This window comes from Anomaloglossus baeobatrachus, chromosome 9, assembly GCF_048569485.1.
Source record: "Anomaloglossus baeobatrachus isolate aAnoBae1 chromosome 9, aAnoBae1.hap1, whole genome shotgun sequence".
Lineage (NCBI taxonomy): Eukaryota > Metazoa > Chordata > Amphibia > Anura > Aromobatidae > Anomaloglossus > Anomaloglossus baeobatrachus.
In genome coordinates this window covers 51,331,011-51,348,428 of record NC_134361.1, presented here as the reverse complement: position 1 = coordinate 51,348,428, position 17,418 = coordinate 51,331,011, and the positions used below count along the sequence as shown (strand labels likewise).

Here is a 17,418-nt window from a genome sequence, read left to right as displayed (position 1 = left end):
TCCTGGTGAAAGATCAGAAAAGGCTCGCGGCAAGAGAGTGCTGCTAGCTGCGAAACCCGTCTGATGGACGTAATTTCCACCAGGAATGTTACCTTCCAGGACAGAAGAGCAAGGGAGGATTCCTTGAGGGGTTCAAAGGGAGACCTCTGGAGACCTTCCAGAACGAGGTTGAGGTCCCATGGGTCCAGCGGCCGTTTGTACGGGGGAACTAGATGGGAAACGCCCTGGAGGAAGGTCTTGACTTGCGGTTTTTGAGCCAGGCGGCATTGGTAGAAGATTGAGAGCGCTGAGACCTGCCCTTTAAGGGAACTGAGAGCCAACCCCGCTTGCAAGCCAGACTGTAGAAAAATCGAGAATTCTGGGGATGGCTAGAGGCATAGGCTGGACGTTAGTTCCCCTGCACCACGAAAGGAAGATTTTCCACGTACGGTGGTAAATGCGGGATGAGGCAGGCTTTCGGGCGCTGATCATGATGGAACTAACCGCGGGGGAGAATCTCGCTCTTGTTAATACCCAGGTCTCAATGCCATGCCGTCAGCTTCAGGGCTCTGGAGTTCTGATGGGAAATGGGCCCTTGGGTCAACAAGTCTGGGATGTCTGGAAGGCGCCACGGTGCGTCTGAGCATTTGTACTAATTTGGCGTACCAGGCGCGCCTGGGCCAGTCCGGTGCTATCAGTATCACCGGGACTCCCTCTGCCTTGATCTTACCGATTACCCATGGCAGCAGGGGTAGAGGTGGAAATATGTAAGGCAGGCGGAAGTGGTGCCAGGAGCAGACTAGAGCATCCGCACCGATGGACTGCGGGTCGCGTGACCTGGCTATGAACGCGGGTACCTTTGCATTCAACCTTAAGGCCATTAGGTCTACGTCTGGTGTGCCCCAGCGAGTGCAGATGTGTAGAAACACATCTGAGTGGAGAGACCATTCTCCGGCGGCCAGACCGTGGCGACTTAGAGAACTGGGCAGCAGACTTTCTACCCCCGGTATGTGTACCGCTGATATCACTGATCCCGTCGATTCGGCCTAGCTGAGGATCTTGTGGGCCTCGAGATAAGCCGCTTTGCTGCGGGTGCCCCCCTGCCGATTGATATAGGCTATAGCTGTCGCATTGTCCGATTGGACTCGAATCGGACGACCCGCTAGCAGAGGGCAGAACGCTCTGAGCGCGAGGAAGATCGCACGGAGTTCCAGGATGTTTATGGGTAGGGAAGACTCCTGGGGCGTCCAACGTCCTTGAGCAGTGTGGTGCCCGGTACACTGCTCCCCAGCCTAGGAGGCTGGCGCCCGTGGTCAGGACCAGCCAGTTCACTGGGAGTAAAGATCTCCCCTTCGATAGGGATGAGGACCGAAGCCACCAGCGGAGTGCGTACCTGACTGAAGGCGTCAGGTGAAGATGTCTGTCCAGGGAGAAAGGGCTCTTGTCCCAGGCCGCTAGAAGGGCTAGCTGCAGTGGGCGGAGGTGCAGTTGAGCAAAGGATACTGCTTCCATAGCCACCACCATCCTGCTGAGCACTTTCATGCTGAATCGAATGGAGCGAGACGGAGGACGTAGAAGGCAGCGTAGCGGTCGTTGAAGAGCGATCGCCTTGTCCTGAGGGAGAAGGATCAAGCCCCGACGAGTGTCCAGGGACATGCCCAGGAAGTTGATGGATCGTGATGGGATCGGGGATGATTTGTCCAGATTCACTAGCCACCCTAAGCGGGATAGGGTGTCCACAGTGATGTGTACGCTGGTTGAGCAGTCGCGGAAGGAGGGGGCCTTGATGAGGAGGTCGTCCAAGTAAGGGAGAACGACTACTCCCCTGGCGTGAAGGACGCTCATGGCGGCCGCCATGACTTTGGTGAAGACCCTTGGTGCGGTGGCAAGGCCGAAGGGTAGAGCTACGAATTAAAAGTGGGAGTCCTGAATTGCGAAGCGGCGGAACGTTTGGTGATCTGGGATGATGGGTATGTGCAGGTACGCGTCCTAGATGTCTATGGAGGTGCGGAATTCCCCTTCGACCATGGATGCAATAATGGACCTTAGGGACTCCATTCTGAATCTCCGTACGTGCACGTTTGTTTAGGTGTTTGAGGTCCAGGATGGGTCGAACTGACCCATCCTTTTTGGGGACCACAAAGAGGTTGGAATAAAAACCCCCGAACTTCTCGTCGTCTGTGACAGGTATTATCACTCCTGCTGTTTGGAGCGAGTGGATTGCTGAGAAAAAAAAAGCTTTGCGTCGTTTTTGAGTCTTTGGGGGGTTTGAGAGAAAGAACCGACTCGGGGGTCGGGTCCGAAATTCTATGTGGTAACCGGAAGACACAAGGTCTCGCACCCATTTGTCGTCTGAGGCGGCAGCCCAGATGTGTTGAAAGAGCCGCAGTCGACCTCCTACAATAATGAGTGTGTCTTCCGGGGCGCCGAAGGAGTCATGAGGGGGGGAAAACGTCGTGGCCTTGTCTCCCTAGTCCTGGACTGTTTTGGTCTAGGCTGCCATGACGAAGTGGGTTTCGGGGAGAGCTGAGAAGGTCGGTCTCTGCGTAGTCCGCGGCTGGTGGCGGGGACAGCACGGGATGTCGACCAACCAAATGAGTTCCGAAAGGAGTGGAACGAGGACTGTGGACGTCTGGTGAAGGACGTCCTGAACTTCAGCTGGGGGAGGGAGGTACTCTTTCCTCCCGTGGCGTCAGAAATGAGCTTGTCCAGACGTTCGCCAAACATTCGGTCTGGAAAAAAAGGGAAGGCCCGTGAGAGACTTCTTGGAGGCAGAGTCCGCTCGCCATTGTCAGAGCCAGAGAGCTCTATGGATGGCTATGGTATTTGAGGCGGCAAACGCTGCGCAGGTAGCAGCGTCCATGGAGGCCTGCATGAGGTACTCCGCCGCAGCGGCAATTTGAGCTGTTACCTCTGTGAAGGTATGAGTGAACTGGGATTCCTCAAGCGAAGTGTTAAGGGATTCTGCCTAGACAGAGATCGCCTTTGCGACCCACACAACGGCAAAGGAGGGCGAGAGGGAGGAACCCGCAGCCTCAAAAGCAGAGCAGGCGAGGTGCTCCACCTGTCTGTCTCTCGGGTCATTGATGGAGGAACCATCGGGTAAAGACAGGAGCGTCTTTGTGGTAAGGAGGGAGACCGGGGGGGGGGCGGTGGAAGGGGGGGGGGGGGTGTCGACCGAGGACGGATCTCCCCAGCCCTTAGGGGCAGGTGAGGCAAATGGGTACCGGGACTCCATGAGTTTTCGGTTACCGAAGCGTCTGTCAGGCTTCTCCCTTTGCTTTGTTAGGATATCCTGAAACTCTGGGTGATCAGCGAAAACCTTTTGGGGTTTCCTTGCCCTCTTAAAGGAGACCAAATGGTCAGTGGTAGTGGATGGGGGATCCTCCACATGCAGAGTTTGGTTGATTGCTGCTATAAGGGAGTCTATTGCAGTTTGATCATCTGGGGAGGATGAAACCAAGGAATCCTCCTGGTACAAACAGCATTCTCCCTCCTCCAGCTCTTCAGAAGCCGTGGAGCGTGTGGGAGAGCCTGCCCTGTGTGCTCCCGAGGGAGAGCCCGCTGGAGACACCCAGCCGTGTGCTCTTTTCCTGATCCCTGTAACCGGTGAAGCATGTGCCCGGATTACCTCAGAAGGATGCTCCATAGGGGTATCCTCAAGCTGCGTTCCGTCCAGGGACCCAGAAGGGTGTGGAGGACGACATTGCATAGCCAGCACCAGGTTCTGTGACAGTTTTTCCATGGATTGGGACAGAAACTGTGCCCATTCCGGTGGGCTGGGAGCCCTAGGCTCTGGGCTGACGGTTGCGGCGGTGGTGGCAGGGGGGTCTTGGGGGGCTATAGGGGCACAGGACTCACAGGGAGAAGAAGTGTGTTTACGTGGTAGCTCAGTGTGGCAGGCAGTGCAGGCTGAATAATAGACTATGTGAGCCTTAGCACTCTTAGTGCCCTTAGAATTCTGCATGTTCCTAATAGGAGTATGCCAGGAGGGGGAGCAATGCTCAGCAGGGCTACAAGTGAAGCAAGCACCTCACCAGAATCAGCCAATGGCCCTGTCCTCAAGAAGGAGTAATCTCTGTGGAGATCTTCCCACGCTTTCCTGCGGGGGGGGGGGGGGGGCAGGGCTTATCGCTAAAAAAGCGCGAAGAAGAAGTCAGTGTGCCCCCCCCTGCTGTGGGTAATAAAAAACGCCGGGAAGGGAGCTTCTGACAGTTTTCCTCCCTCTCTCTCCAGTCAGCACACAGCTTGTCACTGGTGGTTATCTCTGCCCGCTTTTCTGCTAGAGCAAATAAACAGAGCAAATAAACAGTGTGAGTCCCTGAGCTCTGGACCCTCCCCCTGCCACCAGTAAATTATCTGTGCAGGACTTTCTGCAAACAGCAAGGGAAAAGTTAACACTGTGTGTTCAGGATCCCTGGGGCTCTCCTCCTTGCAAGCAGCAAGGGACTTTCTCATAATAAATACTGTAAATTCAGCAGTCCTAGGAGCCTTCCCTGCACCGTCTTTTCTCCCTTTGTCTGGGAAACCAGTCAGGGGGATCTCACCTTAAACACTGCTTCAGTCCAGGCAGTGAAAATAGCAGAGTCAGCTTGCTGTGTCCGGTCACATAGGTGCCATATTCAACTCAGAGCCTGCAAAGAAGGGGGTGAGGAATTGTGCCTCTACCCTGGGCTTTGCAAAATCGGTGTCTGTGGAACCCGTCGTCCAGCCCAGGATCCAGCGTCGCAGGAGAGGGTACGTGGAGGCGACACTCCACGTTCCCGCCCGTTGATGGTAGTGGGAGATCGGTCCCAAAAGGAAACAGTCGCCCTCAAAAAATAACAAAACCTTGAAAGGAAGTGTCTCCTACAGACACTAAGCTAAAACTGAGGCTGCCTGGCCCGGCCAGGGGGTGTATACTGCAGAGGAGGCGCTATGCTTTTGCATTTACTTAGTGTCCTCCTATGGATAGGCAGCATAACACCCATGGTCCTGTGTCCCCCAATGAGGAGTCAGAGAAATATATTAATATATATACATACACACACACACAAAATGAGAGCTAGAGATCTCTCTGTCAATATATATATATATATATATATATATATATATATATATATATATATATATATATATATATATATATATATATATAATCTCCATCTGATATAATAAAAAAAAAAAATCAGTAGATGACACATGAGCTGCTGATTCAGCTGCACAGCTTGTCAATTAATGCAGATGTCAGTGTAAATGTCATCCTTTGTAATGGATGAACTGTGCGGCTTCCTGGCACCTCCTTACGATGATATCCGCAGCAACGTTTAATTATATTGCGTCTGCAGTAAACAAGTTCGGTATGAAGGTAGCCCTAGAGCAAGAACTATGCCTCAAAGAAAACCATGGCTTGCCGAGTATTGTAATGCTCACCAATTGTAGGCGTGCTGGGTCTGCTGGATACGGCCCCCACACTGAGCCTGGGGACGGTTATTCTGCTGCCTGATGATGGAATCTGCAACAGAGGAAGGCAAAATACAGACAATGCAGGACACCTAGAAGAACATCACATACACGAGAGTTCTCGATGGACAAGTTTGCAAAGGATTTCCATAGGGAAAGCTACCTGGCGGACATATATGCCCTTACAGGCTTTTAGTGCAGCCGGCCGCAGTGATCATATGACTGGGGCGGACGATCTCAGCATCTAACAGGCCACCTCAAGGTGCAAGAACAGGATAAATGGGCCATTTCATTTACATAGTCCATTTACAGAGCAATGAAGCAAACAACTGTCTAATAAGACACCCACTCACAGCATGCGATCACTTTTCTTGAGCACATGCCCAATTGGAAAAAAAATAAAAAATGGTATATCTCTTTAAGACAACATTTAGGCCTTGGGCGCAACTGCCTTTTTTGCCGTGTTTTTTTCGGTGTAGTTTTGGTCCAAAAACTGCATGCATTTCTTTCCCCAGCAAAGTCTACGAGATTCAGTTTTTCTGTCCGCACGTTGCAGCTTTTTTTTTTTGCTACATCTTTGTGATGATCACATAGTTGCAGCATGTCAATTCTTTCTGCGTTTTTGCCAGCGTTTTTGAGCCCTTCCAGTCAATAGATTTAACTTAAATACACTGCACAAAAAAAAAACAGTAAAATAAATAAATATATAAATAAAACGCTGCAAAAACTCAGTATTTGTAGCCAAAACCAGGAGTGGAACAATCAGGGGAAAAGTAGAACAGAAACACGGGCACCACTTCTGTGTTTATCACCCACTCCTGGCTTTGGCTACAAATACGGAGGTTAAAAAAAAAAAAAAAAAAAAAAAAACTCAATAAATACTCAACATGTGCACATGGCCTAAATCGCCAAAACTACCCAGAGTACCCCCTGGTTTTCCTGAACCCCTTACCTTTTTCTGTATGGTTTTTAGTCTGTAGTTTGGAGCAGTCAGGCAGTATCTATCTGGTGGCAGCCTGGGGCCAGCGTATGGTTTGATCAATGGTAGAGGTGTCTGGTTCTTTTGTCTTGAAATCTCTAATAAAAACTGAAAAAAAAAAAAAAAAATTACAATTTTTTTAGTTTTTATTTAAACTGAAAATATTGTAGATTCATAAATGATCTGCAGTCACTTCTGAGGCCTTAGGGGTAGTTTGCACACTACGATATCGCAGGTGCGATGTCGGTGGGGTCAAATCGAAAGTGACGCACAACCGGCGTCTCACTCGACATCGCAGTATGTGAATCCTTTTACATACGATTAACAAGCGCAAAAGCGTCGTTATCGTATGATCGGTGTAGGGTCCGACATTTCCATAATTTCGCAGCAGCGATGGTACGATGTTGTTACTCGTTTCTGCGGCCGCAGACATCGCTGTGTATGAAGTCGCAGGAGCATCTACCTGCGTTCCGGCTGCAATGCGGAAGGAAGAAGGTGGGCGGGATGTTTACGTCCCGTTCATCTCCGCCCCTATTGACCGCCTGCCGTGTGATGTCGCTATGACGCCGCACGACCCGCCCCCTTAGGAAGGAAGCGGTTCGCCGGCCAGTGCGACGTCGCAGGGCACGTGAGTGTATGTTAAGCTGCCGTAGCGATAATGTTTGCTACGGCAGCAATCACAAGATATCGCAGCTGCGACGGGGGCGGGGACTATCGCGCTCGGCATCGCAGCATCGGCTTGCGATGCCGTAGTGTGCAAAGTACCCCTTATTGTAACTTGCAAGAATTCACCAAATGCGAAATATTAATGGCCCTCGGCTCAGACTCTGCTGCAAGCGTGCGCCGAGTGTCATGCACTGATCTGATGCTCTCGCATGCAAAAATTGGAGCACGGCTGAGGAGGAGATGAGAGATTAATTTCCCCATCTTCTCCATTAGCCGTTTCTGCATATATTGGACTGCACTCGGATGTCACATGAGCACAGTCCGATGCTTTGTAGGCACCCATAGACATGTATGGGTCCGCACAAGCTGACAAAACACTGTTAATTGTAGCATGCAGTGATTTTTTTTCTAATGTTTAATCACCACAAGAAAAAAAAAAAAAAAAAATAATGTATTGGTCAGCCCCACAGAATAAAGGCCTCTTTCACACGTCAGTGATTCTGGTACGTATGTGACAGTTTTTATACGTACCAGAATCACTGACATACGCAGACCCATTATAATCAAAGAGTCTGTGCACACATCAATGATTTTTTCGCTGACCGTGTTCCCATGCAGCGTACACGTGTGTCCGTGATTTCCGCACGGAGACATGTCCGTTTTTATTCTAGCATCACTGATGTCCCATGGACTACACTATGGTGTGATCAGTGACACATGTACCAGAAAAACAAGGACATTGAAAATAAAAAGCATTTTATACTCACCTTCTCCAGCGCTGCTGTCTCCAGCAGCTGCTCTCTGCTGCTTCAGAGGCGGCTAATTACTGGCATGCATATTCATGTATGCAGCCATAGCCGACCGGAAATAGTTGCAGCGGGGGCGGAAACACAGCAGAGCCGAAGAGTTCAGCACCTCGGACAGCCGGAGCGGGGACAGGTGAGTATACGTCCATGTGCAATCACGGATGACGGATCACATCTCACGGATTGCACATGGAGTACCCATGCGTGCTGTGAATCACGGCACATGGAGGGACATATGCGTATTTAACATGTCAGTGAAAAACATTGTATTTCACTGACCTGTGAAATAGGCCTAAGGCTAGGTTCACATTTCCGTTGTTTAGGATCTGTCACAATCTGCCGCTCTGATAAACAATGCAATCCGTTTGGCGAATTGTGACCGATGCGCTTGCGTTGCATCCTCCACCCGAATGATCAGTTGTGGAACGACTGACAGTCAAGCGGCAGGAACGCAGCATGTAACGTTTTTTGAGCAGCGGAATCCTTATGAATTCGCTGTGCATGCTCTCTTGGCGGCCAAACAATCAGCTGATCTCCCGGCCGCCGGCTAATGCGAGCGATCCGCTGATCGCTCTCATTAGCCGGCAGATCCGCTGATCGCTCTCATTAGCCGGCAGATCCGCTGATCGCTCTCATTAGCCGGCAGATCCGCTGATCGCTCTCATTAGCCGGCAGATCCGCTGATCGCTCTCATTAGCCGGCAGATCCGCTGATCGCTCTCATTAGCCGGCAGATCCGCTGATCGCTCTCATTAGCCGGCAGATCCGCTGATCGCTCTCATTAGCCGGCAGATCCGCTGATCGCTCTCATTAGCCGGCAGATCCGCTGATCGCTCTCATTAGCCGGCAGATCCGCTGATCGCTCTCATTAGCCGGCAGATCCGCTGATCGCTCTCATTAGCCGGCAGATCCGCTGATCGCTCTCATTAGCCGGCAGATCCGCTGATCGCTCTCATTAGCCGGCAGATCCGCTGATCGCTCTCATTAGCCGGCAGATCCGCTGATCGCTCTCATTAGCCGGCAGATCCGCTGATCGCTCTCATTAGCCGGCAGATCCGCTGATCGCTCTCATTAGCCGGCAGATCCGCTGATCGCTCTCATTAGCCGGCAGATCCGCTGATCGCTCTCATTAGCCGGCAGATCCGCTGATCGCTCTCATTAGCCGGCAGATCCGCTGATCGCTCTCATTAGCCGGCAGATCAGCTGATCGCTCTCATTAGCCGGCAGATCCGCTGATCGCTCTCATTAGCCGGCAGATCCGCTGATCGCTCTCATTAGCCGGCAGATCAGCTGATCGCTCTCATTAGCCGGCAGATCAGCTGATCGCTCTCATTAGCCGGCAGATCAGCTGATCGCTCTCATTAGCCGGCGGCCGGGAGATCAGCTGATCATTCTCTCTCTCGTTTTACAACGGAATCCGCTTTATCATGACAATGAATTCTAATTCTTCTCATCTGTTGTACAACGCATCAGTCACAAGCGTCAAGCAACGCATGTGACTGATGGAAAACAATGAAAATGTGAGCCTAGCCTAACAGAGTGAGTGCTATCTGATGAAACACTGGATAGTGCTCGTCCAAGATATGCACAGATGTGAGCGAGCCCTTATTCCCTGGGAGGTGTAAACCCCACTACTCACGTCTCTGGGAGGAGGAGAGGTAAATGACTGGTCCGTTCTACACTGGATTGCCAGACTGACATCGTCAGCATCAATGTTATTCTTCTTGGCGTGACTGGAATAAATCTTGGCGTCCTCCAGAATGGTCGTCACATATCCTAAATAAAGAGCATCAAATATCAGCAGGTAAAATAAGCAAATCAGCGGGATATCAATTAATACAAGAGCCTGCGAACGACGTCATCCACCGCGTATACAAAGGAGCAAACGTCCCGGGTATGATCAGATCCCGGCTCTGTACAGTGTCAGCACACCATTCACTTACTGTACGTGAACTCCAGCATCTGGTTAATAACTCGCGGCTCATACTCCGTGATCCCCATATCCTTCAGAATCTGCGCCATCACCTGAGGGGAGAAAAATCAGAGAAGAGGTTACATTATTGTATAATACTGACAAGTAGCGAGATGAGCGGGCACTACCATGCGCGGGTGCTCGGTACTCGTAACTAGTGATGAGCGGGCACTACCATGCTCGGGTGCTCTGTACTAGTAACTAGTGATGAGCGGGCACTACCATGCTCAGGTGCTCAGTACTAGTAACTAGTGATGAGTGAGCACTACCATGCTCAGGTGCTCAGTACTAGTAACTAGTGATGAGTGAGCACTACCATGCTCGGGTGCTCAGTACTTGTAACTAGTGATGAGCGTGCACTACCATGCTCGGGTGCTCTGTACTAGTAACTAGTGATGAGCGGGCACTACCATGCTCAGGTGCTCAGTACTAGTAACTAGTGATGAGTGAGCACTACCATGCTCAGTACTAGTAACTAGTGATGAGTGAGCACTACCATGCTCGGGTGCTCAGTACTCGTAACTAGTGATGAGCGGGCACTACCATGCTCGGGTGCTCAGTACTAGTAACTAGTGATGAGCGGGCACTACCATGCTCGGGTGCTCAGTACTAGTAACTAGTGATGAGTGAGCACTACCATGCTCGGGTGCTCAGTACTAGTAACTAGTGATGAGTGAGCACTACCATGCTCGGGTGCTCAGTACTAGTAACTAGTGATGAGTGAGCACTACCATGCTCGGGTGCTCAGTACTAGTAACTAGTGATGAGTGAGCACTACCATGCTCGGGTGCTCAGTACTAGTAACTAGTGATGAGCGGGCACTACCATGCTCGGGTGCTCAGTACTAGTAACTAGTGATGAGCGGGCACTACCATGCTCGGGTGCTCAGTACTAGTAACTAGTGATGAGCGGGCACTACCATGCTCGGGTGCTCAGTACTAGTAACTAGTGATGAGCAGGCACTACCATGCTCGGGTGCTCAGTACTAGTAACTAGTGATGAGTGAGCACTACCATGCTCAGGTGCTCAGTACTAGTAACTAGTGATGAGCAGGCACTACCATGCACAGGTGCTCAGTACTTGTAACTAGTGATGAGTGGGCACTACTATGCTCAGATGCTCAGTACTCGTAACTAGTGATGAGCGGGCACTACCATGCTAGGGTGCTCTGTACTCGTAACTAGTGATGAGCGGGCACTACCATGCTCGGGAGGCATGCTCTGTGATGTGTGCAGGGAGAGGGAGGAGGTGAGCTGTGACATCACCAGTATTATCTGTAATACTGGGATGACCATATTAGGCTAAGTTCACATTTCCGTTGTATTGTATCAGTCACATGCGTCGCTAGACGCATGTGACTGATGCGCTGTACAACGGATGACAAAGAACAGAATTCTTTGTCGGATTCCGTTGTGTGCGGGGGGCGGAGTTCGGGGGGGTGGGGGGCCAGGCGCTGAGGATGTCAGTGGCAGTGCTGCGGTCTGCATGGCTGGGGACAGGTGAGTATGTGTGAGTGTGTGTGAGTGTGAGTGTGTGTACATGCGGAGTGCGGGAGGGGGCGGAGCCGAGCGTGTCAGTGGCAGTGCTTGTCTGCATGGCTGGGGACAGGTGTGTGTGTGTGTGTGTGTGTGTGTGTGCATGCATACATACATGTGCAGAGTGCGGGGAAGTGTCGGCCTCCCTGCACACGTAACCAGACTAAATATCGGGTAACAGCAAAGCACCCGATGTTTACCTTGGTTACCCGATATTTACCTTGGTTACGGGCCTACACCGCTTAGCGCTGGCTCCTTGCACCGTAACCAGGGTAAATATCGGGTAACCAACCAAAGCTGGTGACGTGTGCTGGGAGCCAGAGAGCATGCGCAGCGAAATCCGACAGATCGCGCTGCTCAAAAAACGTTACATGCTGCGTTCCTCCCGCCCGGCGGTCAGTCGTTCCACGACTGATCAGAGTCGGGCGGAGGGTGCAACGCAGCATCATCAGTCACAATCCGCTGCTCACACAAGTCTATGGAAGCAATGGAATCCGCTAAACGGATTCCGTTGTTTACAAGAGCAGCGGATTGTGACTGATACATTTTAGCGGAAATGTGAACTTAGCCTAAGACGCATATACGCCAGGAGTCTAGGATGGGTGGTCCCGCTATAGTGTACAGGTGTTCCCCCCCACAGTGCAGTCACACGGGTGTGTCATTCCGGGGCTCCGCAGCTTTTGGGGGCATACTGGGACTGTCACCCTGGGCTGTCCTGTTACCATGGAGACAGATCAGGGTATAATGGGCGGCTCTGATCTGCACAGCCTTACATAAACCGGAAATTAGTTACATATAATTAGTAAAGCGGGAGAAAGTGGCGGCCATTATACCCCCCTATAGAGGCTGAGATCCAGCCCTATACAACATAAAGCACACTCTGCACAACACAGGCAGCTCTGTCTGAAGCGGAACAGCCCTTTAAGGCAATGACTTCTGGGAAAGAAGGAGTTAACTCCCCGCGCTGCAGGTCTAACGTAAATGTGATGCTATGAGAGGTGACGCGCACGCTGGGACTTGTAGTCCCCCTCTGGAGGCTGGCAGAGTACCATCCCCCGTGGTGTCCCCCTCTTCAGCCCCCCGTACCTGGGCATCCTTGGGCGCACTCTTCGGAGACGCCATCTTCCCCTGCTCCATAGCGTCTAACGTTGACTCTGGCAGACTTCCGGCCAGAGTGCGGAGGTAGAACAACCGAGTGTCCATGGCCCAACTTCCGTCCGAAGACCAGCGCCATATTTGTAGAGGAAGCGAGGCACTTCCTGTTTAGAGCAGCGCGCCACCTGCTGGCAAACATGAGAAGTGCAGGCTGCAGTCTGTAATAGAATAGACGCAGCTGCTGTGCACACTGTGCGCTGGGAGTGGGACGGTTCTGATATTATGCTAGATATCATGTATCATGTAGTGCTCTGGCTCTGGCCTAGATCACAGTAAGACATCATTTCTAGTACTCATTGTGGCAAACTGACCACACACGAATGCCACGAGGCGATGGAAGCAAAGGTGCAAGTGCCACTATTACAAGTATACAGCCTGCACCGCTCTGGACGATTTTTTTTGGGGGGGTCAGGCTTGTCCCTTACAATCTACAGGCCATATTTTCTTTTTCTCTGTTGACATTGGGTGATAGCGGAGAAAAATAAGAGACATTAGTGTCTGTTTTCCCATTTATTTATTTAATGCCCTCAAATATCTACTAAAATACACATAAAAATGTGTTTCCTGTTCCATAACAAATATTTTTTTATGTTACTCAGTTATTTTCTTTACAGGGACAGAGTAACAACGATTTAGATTGGCAGGAGGATTTATGTTTAATTTATAATGACATAGGGGACCAAGGTGTCATATGTGGACTAGGATGGGGGACATATGGTGTCCAGGATTGGAGACATATGTGGACTAGGATGGGGGACATATGGTGTCCAGGATTGGAGACATATGTGGACTAGGATGGGGGACATATGGTGTCCAGGAATGGAGACATATGTGGACTAGGATGGGGGACATAGGGTGTCCAGGATTGGAGACATATGTGGACTAGGATGGGGGACATATGGTGTCCAGGATTGGAGACATATGTGGACTAGGATGGGGGACATATGGTGTCCAGGATTGGAGACATATGTGGACTAGGATGGGGGACATAGGGTGTCCAGGATTGGAGACATATGTGGACTAGGATGGGGGACATATGGTGTCCAGGATTGGAGACATATGTGGACTAGGATGGGGGACATAGGGTGTCCAGGATTGGAGACATATGTGGACTAGGATGGGGGACATATGGTGTCCAGGATTGGAGACATATGTGGACTAGGATGGGGGACATATGATGTCCAGGATTGGAGACATATGGGAACCAGGATGGGGGACATATGGGGAATAGGATGGAACATGTGTGGGGACCAGGATGACATATGAGGACAAGGATGGGAAACATATGTGGACTATGATGGGGGACATATAGTGCCCAGGACAGGAGACATATGATGACCATGATGGGAGACATATGGGGACCAGGATGAGGGAAATAAGGGGCCCAGGATGGGTTACATATGGGGACCAGGATGAAAGCCATTACAGGAAGTTACCAGGATGGGGGACATAACTACTGTATGGGACAAGAATGAGGAACATATATTATTAGTTTTTGGTGGCAATTGAGGGACATAATTACTATAGAGGCCAATTAAGGGATATTATTACTGCTGTAATATATTTTACTTTTGAGGATACTGTTTTCTGTTTCAGTAATTTTTATTAATAGAATATTTTCAATGAGGGGGAAGGGGGGTCTTGTTACTGTGCAGAGTGGCACTAGGTCACTTTTTCCCTTCGTCTGATGAAGTGTAGAAGATGTGGATAAAAGTGGGGAATGTGCTCTAGCATTGATCAGCTATAGATGTCTATGTGTTATTTTCTGCAGAGATGAGTCCTTGCAATAAGAAGTTATAGCGGTCTGCTCCGGATGAATAAGAGTGTGGTAACGAGTAACGTGGTGCGGGGTGGTAGCTGTCGGCGAGGTAGTCATCTCTTACATCCCAGCGCGTTTCATGAAGATAAGGGTCGTGGTTGGGTGTGTGAACTTGTATTATGGGAGCGTTAAGCCCTTACAGGTTGTAGGATGCCGATGGCTTCGGTTGACCAGAACCAGATGTTGTACCCTCAAGGAGGGAGACCACCGATTCTTTAAAAACAAATCTTTTACTAAACATCCACTTGACAACAACTATGAACAGTAGATAGCGGGAAGGTAACTTTCCGTATGCTTCTTCTTCTACAGAGCATTTCTGTACACAGCTTCATTACTTCTTCACACTCAATTGTTCCTGTCTCCAGTAGTCTCACTTGCTTCACCACAACCCAGCTCAGCACCACAGTCCAGTTCGTGAAAGTCATCTCCACCCGCGGTTCCACGTCTTATCTTTCCTCTTAGAGAAACTGAGTTGCCAATATGGCCGACCTTCGCTTCTAGCTCACGGGCCGATCTTGCTGAAAATACTTCTCCTTCCTGTGATATCACGTCAACAGAGCAGTTGCTTCTCTTCTGCTCTGTAGAAGGGGCTTCACTTTTGATGTTGCTTGCAAGTTTGCTCCCCACTTTCTTAGGCTAGCGCCACACATCCGTGCTGCCGGCACGTGTTTGTCATTTTTTACACGTACCAGCGGCACGGAGACACTTTAACCAATGCTACCCTATTGTAGCAGGCACACACACGTAAAACCACACGGAACGTGTGTCCGTGTGCGTTTGTACGTGTGTGCTTTTTTGAAAGCGCTGACATGTCAGTGTTTTCTCCCGCAGCACGGGTGTCACACGGCCCGCACCCGCACCACACGGGTGTAGTGTGGATGCGGTCCCGTGTGACACGCGCCGGAGAAAACACACATGTCAGTGAAAAAAAAAAAAAACATTAACTCACCTTCTCCAGCCCTCCTGTCTCTGCTGCTGCTGCCTCTTGCTGCCGACCGCCGCTCATTATTCTCATTGAATATTCACTTCACTGCCTGGCAGCAGCAGCAGCGGGGAGACGGGAGGGCTGGAGACCGAGGATCAGCACCACGGACAGCAGCGCGGACAGCAGGAAGGACCAGGTGAGTATGATAATTACCGGTTCTACGTGTGCTATCGCGGATAGCACACGTAGAACACACGTGTCCCACACGTACCAGAGACACGTACTTACCTGCACGCAACACGCAGGGAAAATACGTGTCTCTCGGCACGTGCGTGAATTTCACGTGAGTGTGGCAGAAGCCTTAGGCTGAGTCCGCAGTAATGCCCCATCGATAAAGCAGAGCTGAAGAGTAGGAACTATTCTTTTGACATTACATCATGGGAAGCTGAAGAATCACTGGTAAGAGTGTTTTGTGACCGCTCTGAGCCAGGATAGATCGTTGCAGAGAAGCACAGGCAGGTAGCTAGCCTTAGTTATTTTTTTCTATTCCTACCCCCTGTAAAGAGTTGGCTCAAGTCCCTGGATCATTCACAACCGACACTTTTTTGAAGGTTTCTTTCTCTTTACTTCTCATTGTTCATCTTGCCTTCTGCACCTAGATGGACTTTTGGGCTCTCTTCCAGCATGCTCCTTTGTGGCTGCCAAGGCCTACATCTTGGGTCAGCTTTACAGCAGATCTCACTCCAATTATGTGCTCAAACAATAACGAAAGGCACCCAAACATTAGCGTTATAGAAGCAAGTCAATCTCTGCAAGTTAGATACAGGTGTAACGATCACGGTTGGTGCAAGAGCAGCGAGCGGGATTAGTGGACCCACTAAACTACAGGGGGTACCCAGGCTTATCATTTAATGGAAGGGGCTTAACTAAGTACTCACCATGAGATGTATGCCAGGTACCACTCTCAGGGCAGTGACTTAGACTGTGGTAGCTGACCCCCAGGACAGGTGGCGAACTCAGGTGCAGGCAGGATGAGTGAGGCAGGCTGGACAGGCAGTTATGGACAGGAATGGTGGGCATAGCACAGACAGATAGGTATGGGAAGGCAGACTCAGGATCAGCAGATGGACACAGGGGTAACGGGCCCTGACAACTAGCTAGACAGACAAAACACTGACTAAATCAATTTGTGGCACAGGCACCTCCCCTAATGGGAGGCTTCCTTAAATACATAGTGTCTCTCAGCCATAGGCCCAGGGGCATTTCCTGGAAGTAGCATGCCGACCCTTTAAAAGAAGGGCTGGTGTGGGCAGGCGCATCTTAGGTGCATTTCCAGGAAACCTGTGCAGCATGTACAGGGCACAGGAGGGGAGGAAGGCAGGAGAGCACGTGGATGGTCGCTCGGCAGCAGGGGAGAACGGGACCCGGCTGGGGCTGTAAGTCGGTACAATAAGGCCGGTGCTACAATAGCGCACCAATAACTGCCCTTCAATGGTGGCAAGTCATCCAAAAAATGCTGTTCCTTGTATAATCGATGAACATAGGAATTACACTTGGAAAATATTTCTTCTCCAGCTCCATAATACATACGAATATAACGGTTTTGTAAGGGTGTGAGTATTGGTGGCTACAGTTCACCCCCATTACACATTTATTTTAATTTCACTGTTGATTTCAGAAAACAAACTAATTTATAATATAGAAAAAATGGCTAAAATGTCCCTAATGACTAAGACATGATGTTGTTACTCATGGGTAATGTATCACTAAGGTGTCGTGGCAGTGTCAGGAGACTCTTAGTGACAAGGGCATAAAGCTAATGACTAAATATGTATATTTATTTTTCATGCTTCATGTAAAGAGTAATAAAGACTTGTTCAAAAATGGTGACAAATGTGATTTTGCAAAGGGTAATGGACTGTTAAAGCACCCAAGGACAGGTTTTTAATCCACTAATTGAGCATTAAAGTACATTATTATCAAATAAGGCCAGATACTCTCTCAGTCCAGAAAGATTTTCTGGGTGAGAAGAACAGTGTTCAAGCACGACATCGAAAATTAACTTATATCCTGACAAGACCTGCAAAAATATCGCCCAAAATTTTCTTACAAGTCAAGGATAGTTCATGCATTTGTCCTCT

At 50.1% G+C, this 17,418-nt stretch overlaps 1 protein-coding gene across 1 annotated transcript in view; it reads right to left on the bottom strand.

The window, feature by feature from the left end:
• The window catches only part of LOC142251166 (transcription initiation factor TFIID subunit 9-like), a 50,158-nt gene extending 37,588 nt beyond the window's left edge, over window positions 1-12,570 (bottom strand). The window contains exons 1-5 of the mRNA XM_075323708.1: window positions 12,465-12,570; window positions 9,815-9,896; window positions 9,511-9,647; window positions 6,374-6,508; window positions 5,392-5,473 (exon numbers count right to left, since the gene is read on the bottom strand). Of these exons, the coding sequence (XP_075179823.1) occupies window positions 5,392-5,473; window positions 6,374-6,508; window positions 9,511-9,647; window positions 9,815-9,896; window positions 12,465-12,515 (487 nt within the window). The 5' untranslated portion in view covers window positions 12,516-12,570. The remainder of the gene's footprint in view (window positions 1-5,391; window positions 5,474-6,373; window positions 6,509-9,510; window positions 9,648-9,814; window positions 9,897-12,464) is intronic.
• Between the last annotated feature and the right edge of the window lie 4,848 nt (window positions 12,571-17,418).